The sequence below is a fragment of the Lynx rufus genome, unplaced genomic scaffold (assembly GCF_022079265.1).
Source record: "Lynx rufus isolate CCGP_SWC_20201006 ecotype Redwood Valley unplaced genomic scaffold, mLynRuf1.p SCAF_4, whole genome shotgun sequence".
In the NCBI taxonomy this organism is placed as follows: domain Eukaryota; kingdom Metazoa; phylum Chordata; class Mammalia; order Carnivora; family Felidae; genus Lynx; species Lynx rufus.
The window spans coordinates 165,174,755-165,192,702 of record NW_025814856.1 but is presented as its reverse complement, the minus strand read 5'-3'; the positions used below and the strand labels follow the sequence as shown (position 1 = coordinate 165,192,702).

General features: G+C 41.3%; 1 protein-coding gene across 15 annotated transcripts in view; it reads left to right on the top strand.

The window, feature by feature from the left end:
- The window catches only part of KMT2C (lysine methyltransferase 2C), a 286,322-nt gene that overhangs the window by 97,777 nt on the left and 170,597 nt on the right, over positions 1-17,948 (top strand). For 12 of the 15 annotated variants that reach the window (XM_047096375.1, XM_047096378.1, XM_047096374.1 and 9 more), the window contains one exon: positions 15,402-15,543. In XM_047096375.1, the coding sequence (XP_046952331.1) occupies positions 15,402-15,543 (142 nt within the window). The remainder of the gene's footprint in view (positions 1-15,401; positions 15,544-17,948) is intronic. The other 3 variants (XM_047096384.1, XM_047096376.1, XM_047096370.1) reach the window with 1 other exon arrangement.

Below are 17,948 nucleotides of genomic sequence, written 5' to 3'. Positions count from 1 at the left end.
CCTTGCTGGATAACGAATTCTTGGCTGCATATTTTTCTGATTCAGCACGTTGAAAATATCCTGCTACAGCTTCTGGCCTGCCAAGTTTCTGTGGACAGATCTGCTTTGAGCCTGATCTTTCTTCTCTTATAGGTAAAGGACTTTTTTCACTTGCTGCTTTCATAATTCTGTCTTTCTCTTTGTATTTTGTGAATTTGACTATGATATGCCTTAGTGATATTTGGTTTTTGTTGAGCCCAATGGGAGTTTTCTGTGCTTCTTGGATTTTGATGTCTGTGTCCTTCCCCTGATCAGGAAAGTTTTCAGCTATAATTTGCTCACATAAACCTTTTGCCCCTTTTTCTCTTTGTTCATCTTCTGGGACTCCTGTGATAGAAATGTTATTTCTCTTTAATAAGTCACTATCTCCTTTAAATCTTGCATCATGATCTTTTTGCCTTTCTTTCCCTTTTTTTTCCTGCTTCATTATTTTCCATAATTTTAGTTCCTCTATTAGTGATTTGCTATTCTGCATTGTCCATCCTTGTCATTGTGGCATCCATTTGAGGTTGTATCTCAGTTATAGCATTTTTAATTTTAGCCTGGTTAGATTTTAGTTCTTTTATCTCTGCAGAAAGGGATTTTCTGGTGTCTTCTATGCTTCTTTCAACCCCACTTAGTATTTTTATAATCATGGTTTTAAAGGTTCAGACATCTTACTTATCTGTGTTAAGTCCATGGCTGTCATTTCTTCCTGTTCTTTCTTTTGTGGTGAATTTATCCCTCTTGTCATTTTGGAGGGAGAAAGAAAATTAAAGAAATAAAAAAATGTTTAAATTAAAAATAAAACAATTAAATAAAAGAAGCTAGATCCTAGGTGTGTTTTGGTGTACTTGATAGAAAAGAGAAAAAAGAGAAAGGAAAAAAATTAAATTTAAAATAAAAAAATTTTTATATAATAAGAATAAAAAAATAAAAAAAATAGTTCTTTCTGTATCCCAGAAAGAGAAAGAAAAGAAAGAAAAAGGAAAACAACATAAACAAAGGTAGAAGCAAAGAAAACGAAGAAACGAACAAACAAACAGAATGAAACCCGAAAGAAGTTACATTTAATTTCCCCTAGAACTGAAATTTTGTAGCACAATATAGTCCATAGGCTAAGCCTGTGGAAGGGATTTGTGCTGGTCTTCTAGGCGATGTGCTTGGAGGGCTCAGGTGGGTGGGGCTTGGTGTAATAAATAGTTCCTTCTCCATTTGGTGGCTGCTTAACCCACTGTGGTGGATCCGTGTATGTGCGTGTGTATATGCGTGTGTGCATCCTTGTGCTTGAGGTGAAAATGGCTTCACCCAGCTCAGTAGTTTTTGGCATGGGAATTTGTGCCTTCACACATCCTCCTTTGTGTGAGGCAGTCCTCCTTTGTCTCATGATTCATTCTGTTCCCTGCCTTTACCCTGTCTGTCTCCAAGCTGACTGCCTGCCAGCTGGCCCTTCCCTCCAGAGTTTTATCTCAGATGGGACTTTCAAAACCCCATACTTCAGAGAAAACCCTCCCGCTTGGACTCACACTCAGGAGGGTCTCGCAGGTCCTGCAGGAGAGTCTCGCAGAGCAGTTTCCAGGTGTTGACTTGTCCCAGATGACGTTTGAGCAGTTGTGTAGCGGCAGATGCTCAGAGTTGATGGCAGATCACAACACAGCCCTAGACAGGTTTTGCTGCAGTCTGGCCTCTTTGTTCCAGTATCAGTAAACGTGGCTGCTCTCCAGGGTCCGCCAGGGACTTTTGCCCATGAGGAAGCCATAAAGCCTCTACCTAATGCACTCTGAGCAGGGGAACCGCTTCTCCCTGTGGCACACAGACCCCTCAGACCCTGCTGCCTGCTCCTGGGGATATTCCCTGCTTCCTCACTGGAACACCACCGGGCCCTGAGCCCCAGAACTTCATACTGCACCCCACTGTTTATAGAATCCTGGTGGTACTGAAACCCTCTCCTTTCTCCCTGGCAGTGGTTTAGGGGGAACAGATTTCTTGTCTAGTCCCCTGCAAATGTTTTCACTCTTTGTCTGTTCTCTCCAGCTACTTTCCAGGGGAGTGCTTTTCTTGTGTGGTCCCGAGGCGCCACACACTCCCCATTTCTCTTTCTCTCTTTGTCCTCTCTGGGCGAAAATGGCTTCCTACCCTCCACGCCTACATGGGTTTTCTGCCCCCATTACACCTCTTTGCATTGCTTACCTCCCAAGTTCTCTGGTTCAAATTATGCAGATTGTTGCATTAATCCTCAGATCAATTTCCTAGGTGTTCAAAAATGGTTAGACACAGATCTAGCTGCATTTAGGGAGGAGACAGGCTCAGGGTCCCCATACCACTCTCCCATCTTGACTCCGTCTCTTATTCCTTATTTTCTAAATTGTTTTCAATTGTAGTTTGGATCTTTTCTTTGACTTGTGAGGTGTCCGAGAACGCATATAAAATTTCCAGTATCTGTGTAGGTTTTCTCCTTATTTTTGTTACGAGTTTTAAATTTTCTTGTGTTATGTTGGTTTTATACACTTTGTACATTTTGGAATTTGAGATTTCTTGAAATCTTCATTGGTTTTGGAAAATTCTGAGCTGATATATATTCTAGTACTGCTTTTGCCACATTTTTCTTTATTCTAATTAAATGTTTATTAGACTGTGTCACTATATTTGTTGTCATTTATCGTCTTTTTTTTTTTTGTATTTTTTTTAATGCACTTGTTCCTCTGTTCTTTATTTTAGACAGATCATTCTAAACAGATGTTCCAGTTTACATGTCCCCTTTTGACATGGTCTAATCTGCTGGTAAACATTTGAACCGAGTCCATTTATTATTTTAAAATCTCTTAACATCTTTCATATTTGCAGCATCACTTTTTATGGTAGAACCATTCCTGAGAATTTTAATGCCTGGGCTTATTATCTTCAGCATAGTAAATACAGTTGGCTTAGAGTTTTTGTTTGATTATTTCAGTGTCTGGAGCCTCTGTTTCCATTGTTTCTGCTCACTCTTGTTCTTGCTGTCTTGTCTCCTCACATAGCTGATTATATGTGCTTGTATACCAGACAGTGTATTCGACAGATTATATATAGAAGAAAATTGTGGGTTGGTTTTTTGTTGTTTTGCTTTGTTCTGTTTTCCTTTACACAGATAGTTTTTCTCTGATTTTTTCCCCCAGGTACTTTAATGGCACTAGTAATCTGGGACACCTCAGTTGGATTTCATGGGTGTATTTTCTGTTCCGAGCATGTGACTCAGCTTGTTGCAATCCTTGCAAGTATTGGTTTATTTCTGGTTCACTCTTAGTCTTTAACATCCAGCCTTCTGGGGCTCCTGCCATCCTCGAACCCTCATTCCCTGATGGTTGTAGACTTCTAGGACCATGCCCAAGTCTGTGGTTAAGTCAGAAGTGCAGTCTCTCGGTTACCTCTTTCTGAGGGCCGACTGGCCCGTGGGAAATGCAGCCTGGTGTGTGAGGCCCACCTTCCTCACTGCTTCTCTCCAGGAGCTTCATCTGGTAATTCCTCACTGCCTTGTTCATGTTTGTTGTTGTTGCTTTTAAGACTTGTTTGTTTTTAAGGTATTTCTGTCAACTTTCTTATTTGTCTTTAGTGGTTGGCTTGTTTCAAATTACCTAGTCTCCTGTTAGAGGAAATAGATTCTCTGGGAGTTTTCTTTGAATCCTAATATGTGGCTTATGTAAATTTTTTTTCTGGGCACTGAATAGAATGTATAGTCCCTTTTGTCCTCTTGCATCGTATATGAAACTTGATATCCATTTATTATATTTGGTCAGCTAAGATATTGTTATTAAAATAATAGAATTCAAACGACAAGAAAGGAGGAAATCTATGGGTCAACATACTGTCATGCTCAGAGGTGACATGGGTTTAAGGTGACCCTATTCAGGCTTATTCTACTCATCAAGTCCTGGTTCATTGCATCTCTCTGCCTTTTTCTTTCCTTTCCATCCTTCTTTTCTTTGGGCTTTTTGTTTTTTTCTTTTCTTTCTTTTTTTGATTTAGCTTCATTCTGTGGCTAGCCTCTCTTGATAGAAGATGGCTACATGCTGTCTTGAGTGCTACGTTATTTCTCATCCATATCAAAGCAGAGGGAGCATGCATGTGTATCAGCTAAACAGAATTCTAGGACCGGTCTAGATCATATGTCTGTCTCTAACTACATAGGTTACACTTATAGGTCATGTTGTGGAAACCCTCCATCTGTTTCTTAACCTTTTATCTGCTTCTCCTGTGAAGGGCTGCAACTGACTGGTGGGCAGCTCATTCTTTTCTGCTGCTTTGATCTGCAGATTAAGTCCACAGGTTTGATCCTGCCTTTGTTTGGAGAATGTTCTCCTCCACAGAATCTTTGAATATATTTTCCATTTCGTTTTCTTTGTCAAGCAGTAGTAAGTATGCACATTGTATGTGTTACTCATCTTCCTTCATCACTTCTTCTGTTTTTAGATTTTTCTGAGGTTGGTCCTCCACATGCTAACACAGTTTTCAGAGTTGTTGCTTTATGTACGCCCTCTTGTTTGCAGTTGTGCAGTTATTTTGTTTTCTTTAATTTCTTCACTTCAACTCATACTAACCACACTGAGAAGTGGTTAGCAGATTCAGCTCTGGAGTCAGACTGCCTGTGTTGGAATCCAGGCTCCTCCTCTAATTGTATTCCGTTTTTTCTTTTTCTTTTTCTTTTTTTTTTTTAAATTTTATTCTTAAGTAATCTCTACACCCAATCTGGGGTTCGAACTCACAACCCTGAGATCAAGAGTCACATGCTGTACCAACTAAGCCAGCTCCATGCCCCCCCCCCCCCCAATTGTATTCTTGAGCAAAGTTCCTTAATCTCTTATCTTGCTTTCTTATCTGTAAAATGGAAATGTTGATAGTAGCTGCTGTTGGGAGATATTCCTCCATGGGTCTCTTGCACTTGACATATCTTGTTGTGTGTGCCAAGAATGTAAGGCCTTGACTGTTCCTTATCCAGGCCATTTCTCAGGGTTTGTGCTAAAGGCACCTAGCCTTGTAGAATGAGTCATTGTCCTCCCTCAGGGACAGAGTGGGCATGTTTAATGCTTACTATAAAAGCAGTGGGTTCCCCACACTCTTTGTTCCTTCCTTGTAATGCAGTTCACTGTGAGCACAGGCATTCATTTGGGCCCATGGTGTGGCCTCCATAAGATGTAGGGGCCAAAAGGGAACTGACAGCGGTATCCTCCTGCTTGTGCTGCTTGCTGTGCATTGAGTAATAAAGTCCTTTGGTCTTTTTTTTTTTTTTTTTTTTTAAGTTTATTCATTTTTTAGAGAGACCATGGGAGGGGCAGAGAGAGAGAGGGTGGGAGAGAATCCCAAGCAGGCTCCACACTGTCAGTACAGAGCCTGATGGGGGGGGCTTGAACTCACAAACCATGAGATCATGACTTGAGCTGAAACCAGGAGTTGGATGCTTAACCGACTGAGCCACCCAGGCACCCCAAAGTCCTTTGTCTTTGATCCAGGGCTGTATCTTCTGCTAGCATCTATGAAACAGTAACAGACCAACTTAGTAGCTTGTGTAAAATCCCAGGCTTAGAAGCTATCTTCATATGATCATTGTAATGCTTCAGTTAGTTAACACATGTTAATCACTTACACCATCGCCTAGGATATGGTAAGCATTTATTGAACATTAACTGTCAAGATATTTCTTTAAGTATTCTTTTTGTATTATCTGCATTGAATTTTTACGCCAAATAAAGACTCAGAAGATTAAGATTGCTGTACACAACTATTATATGGTGAAGATGTATCTTTAACTTGTTGGTTTTTGGTTTCTTGTATTAATTGCAAACAATTAATAACCATTAAGAACACACTTTTAGGGGCCCCTGGGTGGCTCAGTCAGTTAAGCTTTCGACTGGTGGTTTTGGCTCAGGTCGTGATTTCATGGCTGTGTGGGTTCGAGCCCTGCATTGGGCTCTACGCTGGCAGCCTGGAGCCTGCTTGGGATTCTCTCTCTCCTCCTCTCTCTGTTCCTCCCGTACTTGTGCTGTCTCAGTCTCTCTCAAAATAAGTAAATAAACTTAAAAAAAAACCCCACACACTTTAAAAAAATCATATAGAAAACTAAATGACATACTTTTAACAACTAAATAAAATATCCAGAGAGCAGATAACTTTTAACAATTACTGTTTTAATTAATGTCACTGTGTTCTTTGGTTCTTGATAATTGTTGGACTCTTATTCTTAATCCTTTTGTGTTTGCATTTTAAAAAATCACATTAAAATGATAACAATAATGCATATTTATGAAAATTTATAGAATTATGGATAAGTATAAAGAGACTAAGTTAGCTGTAAAAGTGTTAACTCCAAGAGAAAACCAGTATTTTACATTTTTGTGTATTTATTTTTGGTTGCTTATGTTTTAAATCTTTACCTGGCTCTATGACGGTAGTGACTATCTTCATATTATTGATCAGTGTCAGTATTTTAAGTATTTTCGCGAATAAAGATGGGATGACTGTTATATAGTGCTGATTCTTCCGCTTTACAACACATTTTGGATGTAGGGGATACACTAGGTTCAGTGAGATACAAACACAACAGAAAATACAACTGTCAGAATGCAGGCTTATTTTGACCACTGCTGTTCAAAAGACGGAAAGGGTGTGATTACACATTTTCTTAGCAGTGTTTTGTTCTGTAGTCTTAGTATAAGGGAAGCATGAATGGGATCACCATTTTGTGGAGGTAAAGGAGGTTAGGAGAGAGAAATAATTTTTTTCTCTATTTAATGTTTGACTAAAGCATAAAAGAAGGCATATTATTTGGGTAACAGGTAGAAAATAGATGCTGGTGTTTGCTAACGTAATTAGTAAATACTAGTCCATGTAAAATACTGTGTGTATTTTTCTCTGTGTTTTTTGTGATTCTTTATGTATCTGTAGACAATGAGATTTGTCTGTTCCCTTGATATTGCATCATATATAATCAAACAGTTACTGGACATCATGCAGATTTTGCTCCGAATGGTTTGTAAAACAGATACGATGCCTGTTTTTGTAGAGCACATGGTCTAGTGGAGTGCCATTGACCCCAGGCTCTTTTCCAAATATAGCTTTTAAATAAATAAAGTAAAATATTTAAGGTTGTATAGATAAATGATTAGATTGAAATTTTATGAAAAGTGTAAAAGCCAAATTTGTAACTGTATAACATGGTTTTTTTTTTTTGTTTTGTTTTTTGTTTTTTGTTTTTTTTTTCTCAACGTTTATTTATTTTTGGGACAGAGAGAGACAGAGCATGAATGGGGGAGGGGCAGAGAGAGAGGGAGACACAGAATCGGAAACAGGCTCCAGGCTCTGAGCCATCAGCCCAGAGCCTGACGCGGGGCTCGAACTCCCGGACCGCGAGATCGTGACCTGGCTGAAGTCGGACGTTTAACCGACTGCGCCACCCAGGCGCCCCTGTATAACATGTTTTTAAAAGATTTACACTTAAATTGTAACTTCTATTTAATAATTACTGTAATTTTCAAGTAATGATGAGGGTAAATGATATATCTGCAAACACTGAATGTGGTAAGAAGTACCTGCTTTCTGTTGGTGACAGGGCCACAGGTACCGCTGTGTCACTCTGCTCGAGCATATATTCATAACGAAATGAGTTTTTAGAATTCTAAATTTCAGTGATTAGTAAAATAAAAATGAATTTTCCGTCCCAACATCCTAGAACCCTAGATTAAATACAGTTTAAAAATTCATTCAAAGAGGGTGCTTTGAAAGAATGTGCTATGTATTGTTAAGGGAGGCCATAAGTAGACTCTGGAACTTTAATTTTTTTTTTTTTTTTAAGACTCTGGAATATTTTTGACATCTTATAGTCTGTTATGCGGTTATGGTGGTGAGTTTACTGAATATAGTTTTAGGGTATATACAAAGAATTATTTAACCTTTGAAGGAAATAATTTCCTAATTGTCCAAAATAAAAACATATTATTTCTACGACTTGGTTGTGAGGCAAATGCTATCTTGATAATTTTATTCAGCAGTGCTTGAAAAACAAAGAGAAAAACCGTATTTTCAGGTTTCGTTTCATATTCTTCATATTCCATGAAGGGATCTTCAAATGATTCCTTCCGTAACATGGTGCTAGTAAAATATTAACCTTTCTCCTTAAATTAATCTATCCAGGAAACTCCGTACTCGGGGAGAGACTGTGCTGGGCAGTGGGTGTAGCAAGATGCCCTGCCCCGTGGAGTCCCCACAAGCCTCATTTTACACCCCAGTTCTGCTCCCCATTAGATGTGTTGTCTCAGGCTGGTTTCACTGTCCGACTTTAGTTTCCTTATCTTTTAAATGAGGATAATATATCAGCTATTACTATTCTTTTTTAGAAGAGAAGAATTAAGTGAGAGAACTATTAGGCATACCTCTATTTGTCCTTTCAATTTTATTTATTTTTATTTTTTATTTTTAAATTTTTATATATTTTGAGAGAGAGAGATGGATAGAATCCCACGCAGGCTTTGTGCTGCCCGATGCGGGGCTCAAACCAATGAACCGTGAGATCGTGACCTGAGCCGAAATCTAGTCACTCAACTGACTGAGCCCCCCGGGCGCCCCTGTCCTTTCAGTTTTTGCTGGGCTTTGAATGCCTTTTTGAAGCCTTCTAAGCTGTACTCCCCCCTTTTCCCTTGATTCTCGTTACACCTGTACATCCGTCCTGACAAGTATGCTGTCCTATTGTTATCTTCCACTAGCTACTGACTAGATCCATCGAGGATGGGAACCCTGCCTCTATTTTTATACAGGCTGCCATTTGAGTAGAAGGTGTGGTACACAATAGTTACTCCAAATTTTGTTCGGTACAAATCATTATAAAGTCATGATTTATTGGGGCACCTGGGTGGGTCGGTCGCTTGAGTGCCTCACTCTTGGTTTGGTCTGAGGTCATGATCCCAGGGTTGTGGGATCAAGCCCAATGTCAAGCTCTGCTCTGAGCATGGAGACTGCTTGAGATTCTGCCTCTCTCTGTCCGCCCCTCTCTCCCTCACTATTTTGCTCTCACTCCCTCTAAAATAAATTTAAAAAAATTAAAATAATGATTTGTTACCTCCTAGCACAGAACCAGGAGCTGATAATATTCTCTTAATCCTTATCACTTCCCACAGTATAATTTAATAATGTTTGATATCTTAGTGGGTAATACCCAACTAGATGGGAAAGTAAATAGATAGAATGTAGTGTGTGAATGTAGATAATCAGAATAGCAACCACATACCTACATTTGCCATATACTTAAGGCGTTGGGCTGAATGTTTTACACGTATTGTCTTTTCTAACCCTAAAGACAATTTTATACCAGGTGGTGATAGCTATCTTTTAAATGATTAACAAACTGAAATTGAGCCGAGCTGACTTGCCAAGGTCACATTGCTTGGAAATGCAGATTCTGGACCATTTGACTCCAAGCCTTTGATTTTAACTAATACAGCAGACTAAAACAGCCTTTTGCTGTTCATTCACAAAAGCAACCATTTGGGGTTAAGTAAGAGTCATGGGAGGAATGGCATTGTGTAAGGGCAGGAGTTAGATCTAATTTGCCATTGTAACCCCATAGATTTACGCAGCTCTTAGGCAATGCCGTTAAATGAGACCCACAGGCTGTACATGTTCTCTTAGGAACTTCCTCACACGTGATTAGGTTCTTCAGTGTAGTTACCTCTGCACATGTGCCACCTAGTGGTTCAATAGGAAACACAGGTAAGGACCACGGATAAAATCCCCTCTCTGTCATCCCCGTGGTCACGGTGGACTTTTGTGGCTTTAAAGCATTTTCTGACCAAGCAGCGTTGCCTTTATTTTAGATCAAGTTCAAAATAAGGAGAAAGATACATGGAATATTTTATATCAAAGAAAAATAGAACACTGGAAGTTTTAAAATGTAAAAAGCACTCCCATTTCATGGTTTTGGGCTGTTAGCCGTTTGAACGAAAAGAATGCTCTGAAATGCAAAAACTGCAAGCTGGCAGAGTAGCCCAGCCTGAGCCTGGGCCGTTTTATGGTTTAGACACAGGCACAGGGTGGTGTTGTAGAGTGCATTTTTAGTAGTGAACTGTGGATAACAAGTACTGGCATCAGAACTATTCCGTCAGTTGTCACTGAGTTTATAGTCATTTCACCAGACCATCTCTGGTTAGATATTTAGATGGCATCATTTTCTTTTTCTTTTCTTTAAAAAAATTTTTAAAAACATTTTTATTTATTTCTGAGAAACAGAGTGTGAGCTGGGGAGGGGCAGAGAGAGAGAGACAGACAGACAGACAGATGACAGACAGACAGAGACCAAGACTGAATCTGAAGCAGGCTCCAGCCTCGGAGCTGTCAGCATAGAGCCCGACGCGGGGCTCCAACTCACAGACTGCGGAATCATGACCTAAGCTGAAGTCGGATGCTTAACCGACTGAGCCACCCAGGCGCCCCTGGATGACATCATTTTCAACCAGAGCAATCGGTTTCACATTCTGTTGTGAAACTCTGGCAATTTTTTTTGATTTTTTATTTTATCTATCTATCTATCTATCTATCTATCTATCTATCTATCTATCTATCTATCTCACATCCAAGTTAGCATATAGTGCAATAATGATTTCAGGAGTAGATTCCAGTGATCCATCCCCTACGTATAACACCCAGTGCTCATTCCAACGAGTGTCTTCCTCAGTGCCCCTTGCCCGTTTAGCCACCCCCCACCCATAACCCCTCTAGCAACTCTCAGTTTGTTTTCTATATTTAAGAGTCTCTTATGTTTTTGTCCCCCTCCCTGTTTTTATATTATTTTTGCTTCCCTTCCCCTATTTCATCTGTTTTGTATCTTAAATTCCACATAGGAGTGAAGTCATATGATATTTGTCTTTCTCTAATTTCACTTAGCATAATCCCCTCCAGTTCCATTCGCATAGTTGCAAATGGCAAGATTTCATTCTTTTTGATGGAAACTTTGGCAACTTTTCGAAGACTCGGGCCAGGAGAAGAGAGAGACATAAATATTAGTTTAATTGTCCTGCCTTGACTTTGACAGATAGTAAGATCTAATTTACCCTGCTAAATGAAGAGTTTTATGTGTCATTTCACATATTTAGGGATACTTTTTTCAGTTTCTATTTTGTGGTTGGGTCTGGCCCCCCAGATAGTGGTCATGAGATTCCTCTTTATTTCTCCTTATTCCTTTGAAGACAAATGACCAGAACAACAAAGTCCAAACCAAAAATCCATCAATCCCTACTGTGCCTTCAGCAGATCCAGGGTAGGATCCTGGGCCGACTCAGTGGCAGTAAGAGCTGGAAGCGGAAGGAGAATAGCATGAACTCCTGAAGCCTGCCTTACTGTTCCTTCTTTGTGGGTCAGGCCCGTTCCAGATCCCACTTAAAGCAAACAAACCAAGCCAAACAAGAAGCACAAACTCCCTGTAGTCTGAGTCTGTTTTTTCCCCTCTGAAATGCAGGGAGCCTAGTTTCCAAGGACTGCGTACCTGAAGACCTGCGAACCTACCATTGACATTCGTGTTTAACCCTGCCACCTCCTTCTGGTCTAATTTGAGAACGAGAGGGAGACAGGGAGACAGACACACGTGGAGAGACAGTCTGCCTACTGGTTTCCTCTTAGTTATAAGCAAAAAGAGCTGCTAAACATGTTAAAAGTGTTGTGCATTTTCCTTGTGAAGGAGATGAAAATAAGGAAATAGTTGGGATCGTGCTACAGTTTGGAGAAAAATTTCGACGAGAGGCTGTAAGTGGTAGATAGCAGCACACACCGGAGAGCAGACAGGCTGCACCCCGTCGGATGGAGTTCAGTTTGGGGGTGGAGGCTCAACAGAGTGGGCCCTGAGGAGAAAAATGCTGCCGGGAGATGTAATGGCGCATGACCCTGGCCCGTGTGGCTCATGATTCGTGACCTTTTGAGGTACTCTTATTCTCCTTATCTTGACTCTTACCCTTGCCGAGGAAGGGGGATGGTACAAAAAGAGCATGTCCACATGTGCTCAGGGCATCTCTGGGTGGAAAGGAAATGCTTCCTCAAAGGCATTTTAAATATGGTCATTTTATAGTGCTTTGAATATAATAGAGGGAATCCATGTGTCTGGTAGAATCATATTACTTCCTCTTTTCGGTCATAAAAGCAGCAGAGGACAGGCAACACAAAATAACTTTTGGATCTTTCCAGATGCTTCCCCTAGGGCTTTAGGCTCTGGAGGCACCGATCTGCTTTCCATCGTATTGCGGATCACAGATCTACCAAATACGGCATAAAAAGGGTCAGGTGATTTCCAGACTCCAGTATCACTTCTCATTGCCTGATCACCAACCCACATTTGAAGTGTTTGCTTTGGCAGTTCCCCACTCCTTCTACTGGCTTCTGTGTTAATTGGGGCTTGGGTTAAAATGCTATAACAGAGGCCTCAAACATGTGCTCAGGGCATCTCAGTGGTGTAAATAAAACATATTAATTTTTCTTTCATGTAGAATTTCTGAAAGTGAGAGGTTCAGGCTGATGGGTCATCTTTGCTCCCTGTGGTTGTTTCTGGACCCACGTTCCTTTCATCGTGTTTCTCTGCCCTTCACGAGAATGTTGTTCTCATCTGCAACATTGCATCTGGGTTGCTGATGTGTCTGTGTTCCTGTTTCCCACAGGAAAGAGGGAGCATCATTTAGTCCAGGGCAAATCCCTTCCTGTTAGGGGACATAGAGGATGCATGGGGACTTTTGGTCATCCTCTGCTGGTGAGAACTTGCCGTGATTAGCTACCAAGAAGGTTGAGAAATAAAGTCAGTAGCTAAGAAGTTAGTGCCATACTGCAATTTGCATGTAAAAGAGAGTATGGGTTTTATCCTCTGTCCATGCCTGCTGCACCGGTGAAGTTCTTTACATTACATATTCTGGATTTGAATACCTATCGGTGTATACAAATCACATGTATTTTCTTTTAATCTCTGATGTCCTTTTTCATTTTGTTCATGGTGTCTTTTGTCATAAAGAAATTTAATATGTTAGTAAAGTTTGCAAATCTTTTTATCATCCTTTGCTATAAATATATTTTATATTTGTAGATTTGATTCTAGGCACTCTGTGTCAGTTTTGTGGCTGGGGGTAGATCAGATAGGCAATCTGATTGATAGGCCCACAAGCGGGTTTACGAAAGAATGCTATTTTATTTTTTATTTTTACTTATTTTAAAGATATTATTTTTAAGTAATTTAATTGAGCCCAGTGTAGGACTCGAACTCACAACCCTGAGATCAAGAGTTGCACGCTCCACCGACTAAGCCAGCCAGACCCTCCAGAACAATGCTGTTTTAAATAGGAGAACCCAGACTGCCTGGTCGATGCTTTATTTCATCATTCATTTTATGATTTGACAAGGCTTACGATTATTTGTAGTTTTTGTAACTGAACGATTAATAGTTCTCAAAATTAATTGTCAAAATACTTACCTCAAATTCGTTATGAATTTAGAAGATTTTGATAGTCACAGAGGAAAGTCAGACTGAAGAGATACGAGATCAGACGTGGTGTGGAATTTAGTGTTGAAGCTGCTAGAAATGTCTAGAGTGCAGTTAAAGTAAGGTCTGCAACTCAGGGGAGGGGCCAGGGCCACAGATGGCAGTTGAAGACCATGAAGTCCGGAGGAGACTGAAAACCTGGATAACAATTAAGTTCTTCAAGAAGAGAGAGCACATAAAAGACATCCCGGGGGCTGTTTCCACATTTAGAGGTCTGAAAGAAAACAGCTGAAGAGACAGATACTAGGTCATTTAATTTTCCTTCGCCACCTCGTGAGATATATGGTCGTGTTGTCGGTCTGCAGACTTCGAGAGGGGGCTCCATGAATTGTACAGATGGGAGCTGGTAGAGCTGGAACTCGAGAGCCAGTCTTTATGCCTCTGAAGCCTGGAGTAATCGTTACACCTCCCGCTTAGAAAAGGGGAAGGAACATTTCCCTGAGGAGGAGGCTGTCCTTAGTGCCAGATGAGTTTCCACAGAGTTTGAAGGTTTGCGGGTAGCCCCTGGACTGTTAGTTCTGTTGCTGGCAGTGGCGGTGGAGAGAACAGCACTGCGGTGGGAGGCTGTCCGTTAGAGAAGGTGCAGTCCCTCCAAAGTCCCATTTCATGAATTTTACTGGGAAGAGAAAGCAAAGACGGAGAAGAGAAGCTTGAAGGACTGTAAGTGCGTTTTGTTTGTTTCTTTTGTTTGGAGTCGTGGTGGGGAAAGGTCTCAGTAAATTTCGAGTTAGAAAAGAAGGACCGACTGGAGCGTGGAGTTGCGTCTGGAGCGCCGGTGGAAGGGCAGTACCTGTGAATGTCCAGTGATGCGGTCTAAGAGAGGGGGTGGGTCACTTTTATTCAGAGAGAAGCATGATACTAGAGGCCGTGGTGTTTGGTCGGTTGCCTCCTGATATGATAGAGTATGTGTGAGGTGTCTGGGGTTGGAGTCTTGAGGATAAATGAAAAAGGCAATGGAGTCCAGATGTGCTCTGAATTTCAATTATTTACTTTAATTTTTTTTTTTAACATTTTCATTTATTTTTGAGAGAGAGAGGGAGAGAGAGAAAGAGTGCAAGTGGAGGAAGGGCAGAGAAGGGAGACACAGAATCTGAAGCAGGTTCCGGGCTCTGAGCTGTCCGCACAGAGCCTGATGCGGGGCTCGCACCCACAGACCATGGGATCATGACCTGCGCCGAAGTTGGAAGTTGGATGCTTAACCAACTGAGCCACCCAGGCACTGTTTAAGCATTTACTTTTAGAATCTCTGATAATTAAGACTGTAATGATTTTTTAATTAAATTTTTTTAAATTAATGATTTTATTTGTAAAGAGCCATTTTTTAAAATTTATTTTGAGAGAGAGAGAGAGCACGCGCACACTTGCATGCAAACGAGGGAGGGGCAGAGAGAGGGAAAGAGAGAATCCTAAGCAGACCCCATACTGTCAGCACAGAGCCCTATATGGGGCTTGATCTTGTGAGATCATGACCTGAGCTGAAATCAAGAGTCACATGCTTAACCGACTGAGCCACCGGGCACCCCCAACCTTTTAAGTGAGTTACATTGAAATGCATTTGTTCTATAGATGAACCACTATAATCCTAAAAATAAGGTTAACAGTTTTTACTAGATGACACTTGGCTGAGTCAGTTGGCACAAAGAACAGTGTGCCATGTTTTACATTGTTTTGATGATCATTTTGCAGTAGAGTGTAAATCTAAGCCATGCCATCAATTACTTACAGAAACTTTCCCTGTGTTAATGAAGTATTGCCGTTGCTCTTTCGTTCTTCTTTTGCGGTGTACGCTTTATAGATGAATTCGTCAAAGATTGTTTCGGTGCACGAGTGACTTTTTATATTCTCTTGTTTACAGCAGAAATCAAAGAACAGTCTGCAGAAGAGGATGCTGAAGCGGAAGTGGACATCAGCAAACGGCCAGTCCCAGTCCTCGAGCGCTCGGTGTCTGAGGACTCTGCGAGCTCCCTGGTCTCTGTTGGTGTAGAAGTCAAAATCAGGTCAGAGAAGGAAAGCAGCTGGCGTGGGCATTAGTGACAGGCGGGGAGTTGGCTAGAGAGAGAATTCAGAGTACAAGCTTGGTATGTAAATACGGATGGAATTTTTTTTTTTAGTACTTTTAGGTTTGTGACTGATGTCTCTGTGTGTGATTGGGGTAAAGCACGTCTGTGGGCTTAGGTGATTGTACAACAGAGCAGTAGACGGTCACGTGGCCCTCGTCTCCTCCGAGCAGGACACAGTATCCCCAGCTCGCTCTTCCTAGCTGAAGAAATAACGCCGAGCTTCTAGCGTAACGATTGATCTTTTTGATAGTTACCTGTAAACGTAAGTTTATACTCTCGTTCCTTCTCTTCATTCTTTCAAACCTGTCTGTGTACAATTCAGCTTTGATTCTTGGAGTTTTTTAGACCTCATGTGAAAGACGTGAATAAAAGCATGAAAGCATTTACCAGTTGACCACTGCCATCTTCTTGAGATGTTTTCACTCTTGCTTTGGGCACCCGTGCCTCCTCACGTTTTGCTGGCTTCTGCGGACACTCCGCACCTCTATAGTTGGGGTCCTCGGCCTGTGAACTGCCATCTGTACTCATTGGCTGGGAATGGTCATTACCAGTGTGATGGCCAAGTCCTGTCTGCGTGCCAACGAACCCTTCTGTTTCCACGCTTATATTTCCAGGGCTCCCCTTTCTCTGAGGCGCAGACTTTCCTCTCCGTCGTTTGCTTGGCATCTCCACTTGGAAGTAGAGTAGACACCTCACCCATACGTGGCTTGTTCCCCATTTTGGGGGAGGCTTGACATTTTTCACAATAAAAGTGTAGGCTGAAAAACAAAGCAAACAGTCCCCGTGGCACTTTACACATTAATCCTGCTTTGTTTTTTCTTAGTAGCACTTGTTATTTCTCAACAGTTCATTTGATTGTGTGATTATCATATGAGCTCTCTGAAGGCAGTACTTTTTCTGTTGGATTGATAATTTTTTCCCATTGATCATGTATTATATTTTGTTTTTAATTTTTTTTTTTACATTTTTATTTATTTTTGAGAGACAGAGAGAGCACACGTGGGGGAGGGGCAGAGAGAGGGAGACACAGAATCGGAAGCAGGCTCCAGGCTCTGAGCTGTCAGCACAGAGCCCGATGCGGGGCTTGAACCCACAAGCTGTGAGACCATGACCTGAGCCGGCGTCGGCCGCTTAACCGACTGAGCCACCCAGGCGCCCCTATATTTTGTTTTTAAGATCGTTTTCCTTAAGATTCAGACCTCATGTCTCTTTGCTGTACTGAATATATTTTTGAAAGAATTCAAACTAAGCATTCCAGTTGGTTTCTTAGTCTTAATAGTATAAATGCTTTGTCATATTTTTATACCTCTTTGCATCTTTCATCTAGCATTCTCTTGCTTTAGTTAACAATTTTTTTTAACATTTATTTATTTTTGAGAGAGACAGAGCCCAAGTGGGGGAGGGGCAGAGAGAGAGAGGGAGACACAGAAGCAGGCTCCAGGCTCTAAGCTGTCACCATAGAGCCTGATGTGGGGCTCAGAAGCACGAACCATGAGATCATGACTTGAGCCCACAGTCCGACACTTAACTGACTGAGTCACCCAGGTGCCCCTAGTTATTTTAGCCATACGCTTCCTATTCGTGTTTCCTTTGTCTTGGGCCCCCAACTTTCCCCCCCAGTTTTAAAAATCGAGGTTTAATTTATATACAATGAAATTCACCCATTTAGTGGGTTTTGACGGTTGTGCACCGGGGCATGACCACTACCACGACAAAATCCAGAACAGTCCATCTCACTGAAAAGTCCCTGATTCCTGTTTGGCTGTGGCAGCCGCTTGCCTGCTTTAGGTCCTTGTAGTTTTGTGCCTTTGCAATAACATAGAAATGGACTTGTAGGGTATGTATTCTTTTGATTCTGGCCTTTTTAACTTCTTTTCCTGGCCTTTTTACTCACCTGTGCCATTGTGTATGTCACCTGTACATTTATATATGTAGCTGTTTCCTTTTTATCGCTGAGCAGGATTCTGTCTTCCGGAGGCACCCACCACAGTTCGTCCACTTCCTGTTAGGGACTATTTGGGTCCAGTTTTTGGCAATTGTGAATACAGTTGGCATAAATGTTCACTCTTAGGTTTTGGTGTGAACGTAGGATTTTCATTTCACTTCTGTAAATCTGTGGGAGAGGAGAAAGGTAAGTTTGTTTAAAGAGAATTTCACAGTGTGTTCCAGTGTGTGGCTCTACTGTTTTGTATCCTCCCGAGTGACGAGTGAGAGTTGCGGTGAGAGCATGGATTGGCAGAACTTTTCTGTTCTGTTTCCGCTTTACTCTTCGGCAGACCCCACGCGCTCTGGTCTCCGGGTTGTGTGTTCTCGGGGATCCCGCCATCGTGCCGGGCCGGGGA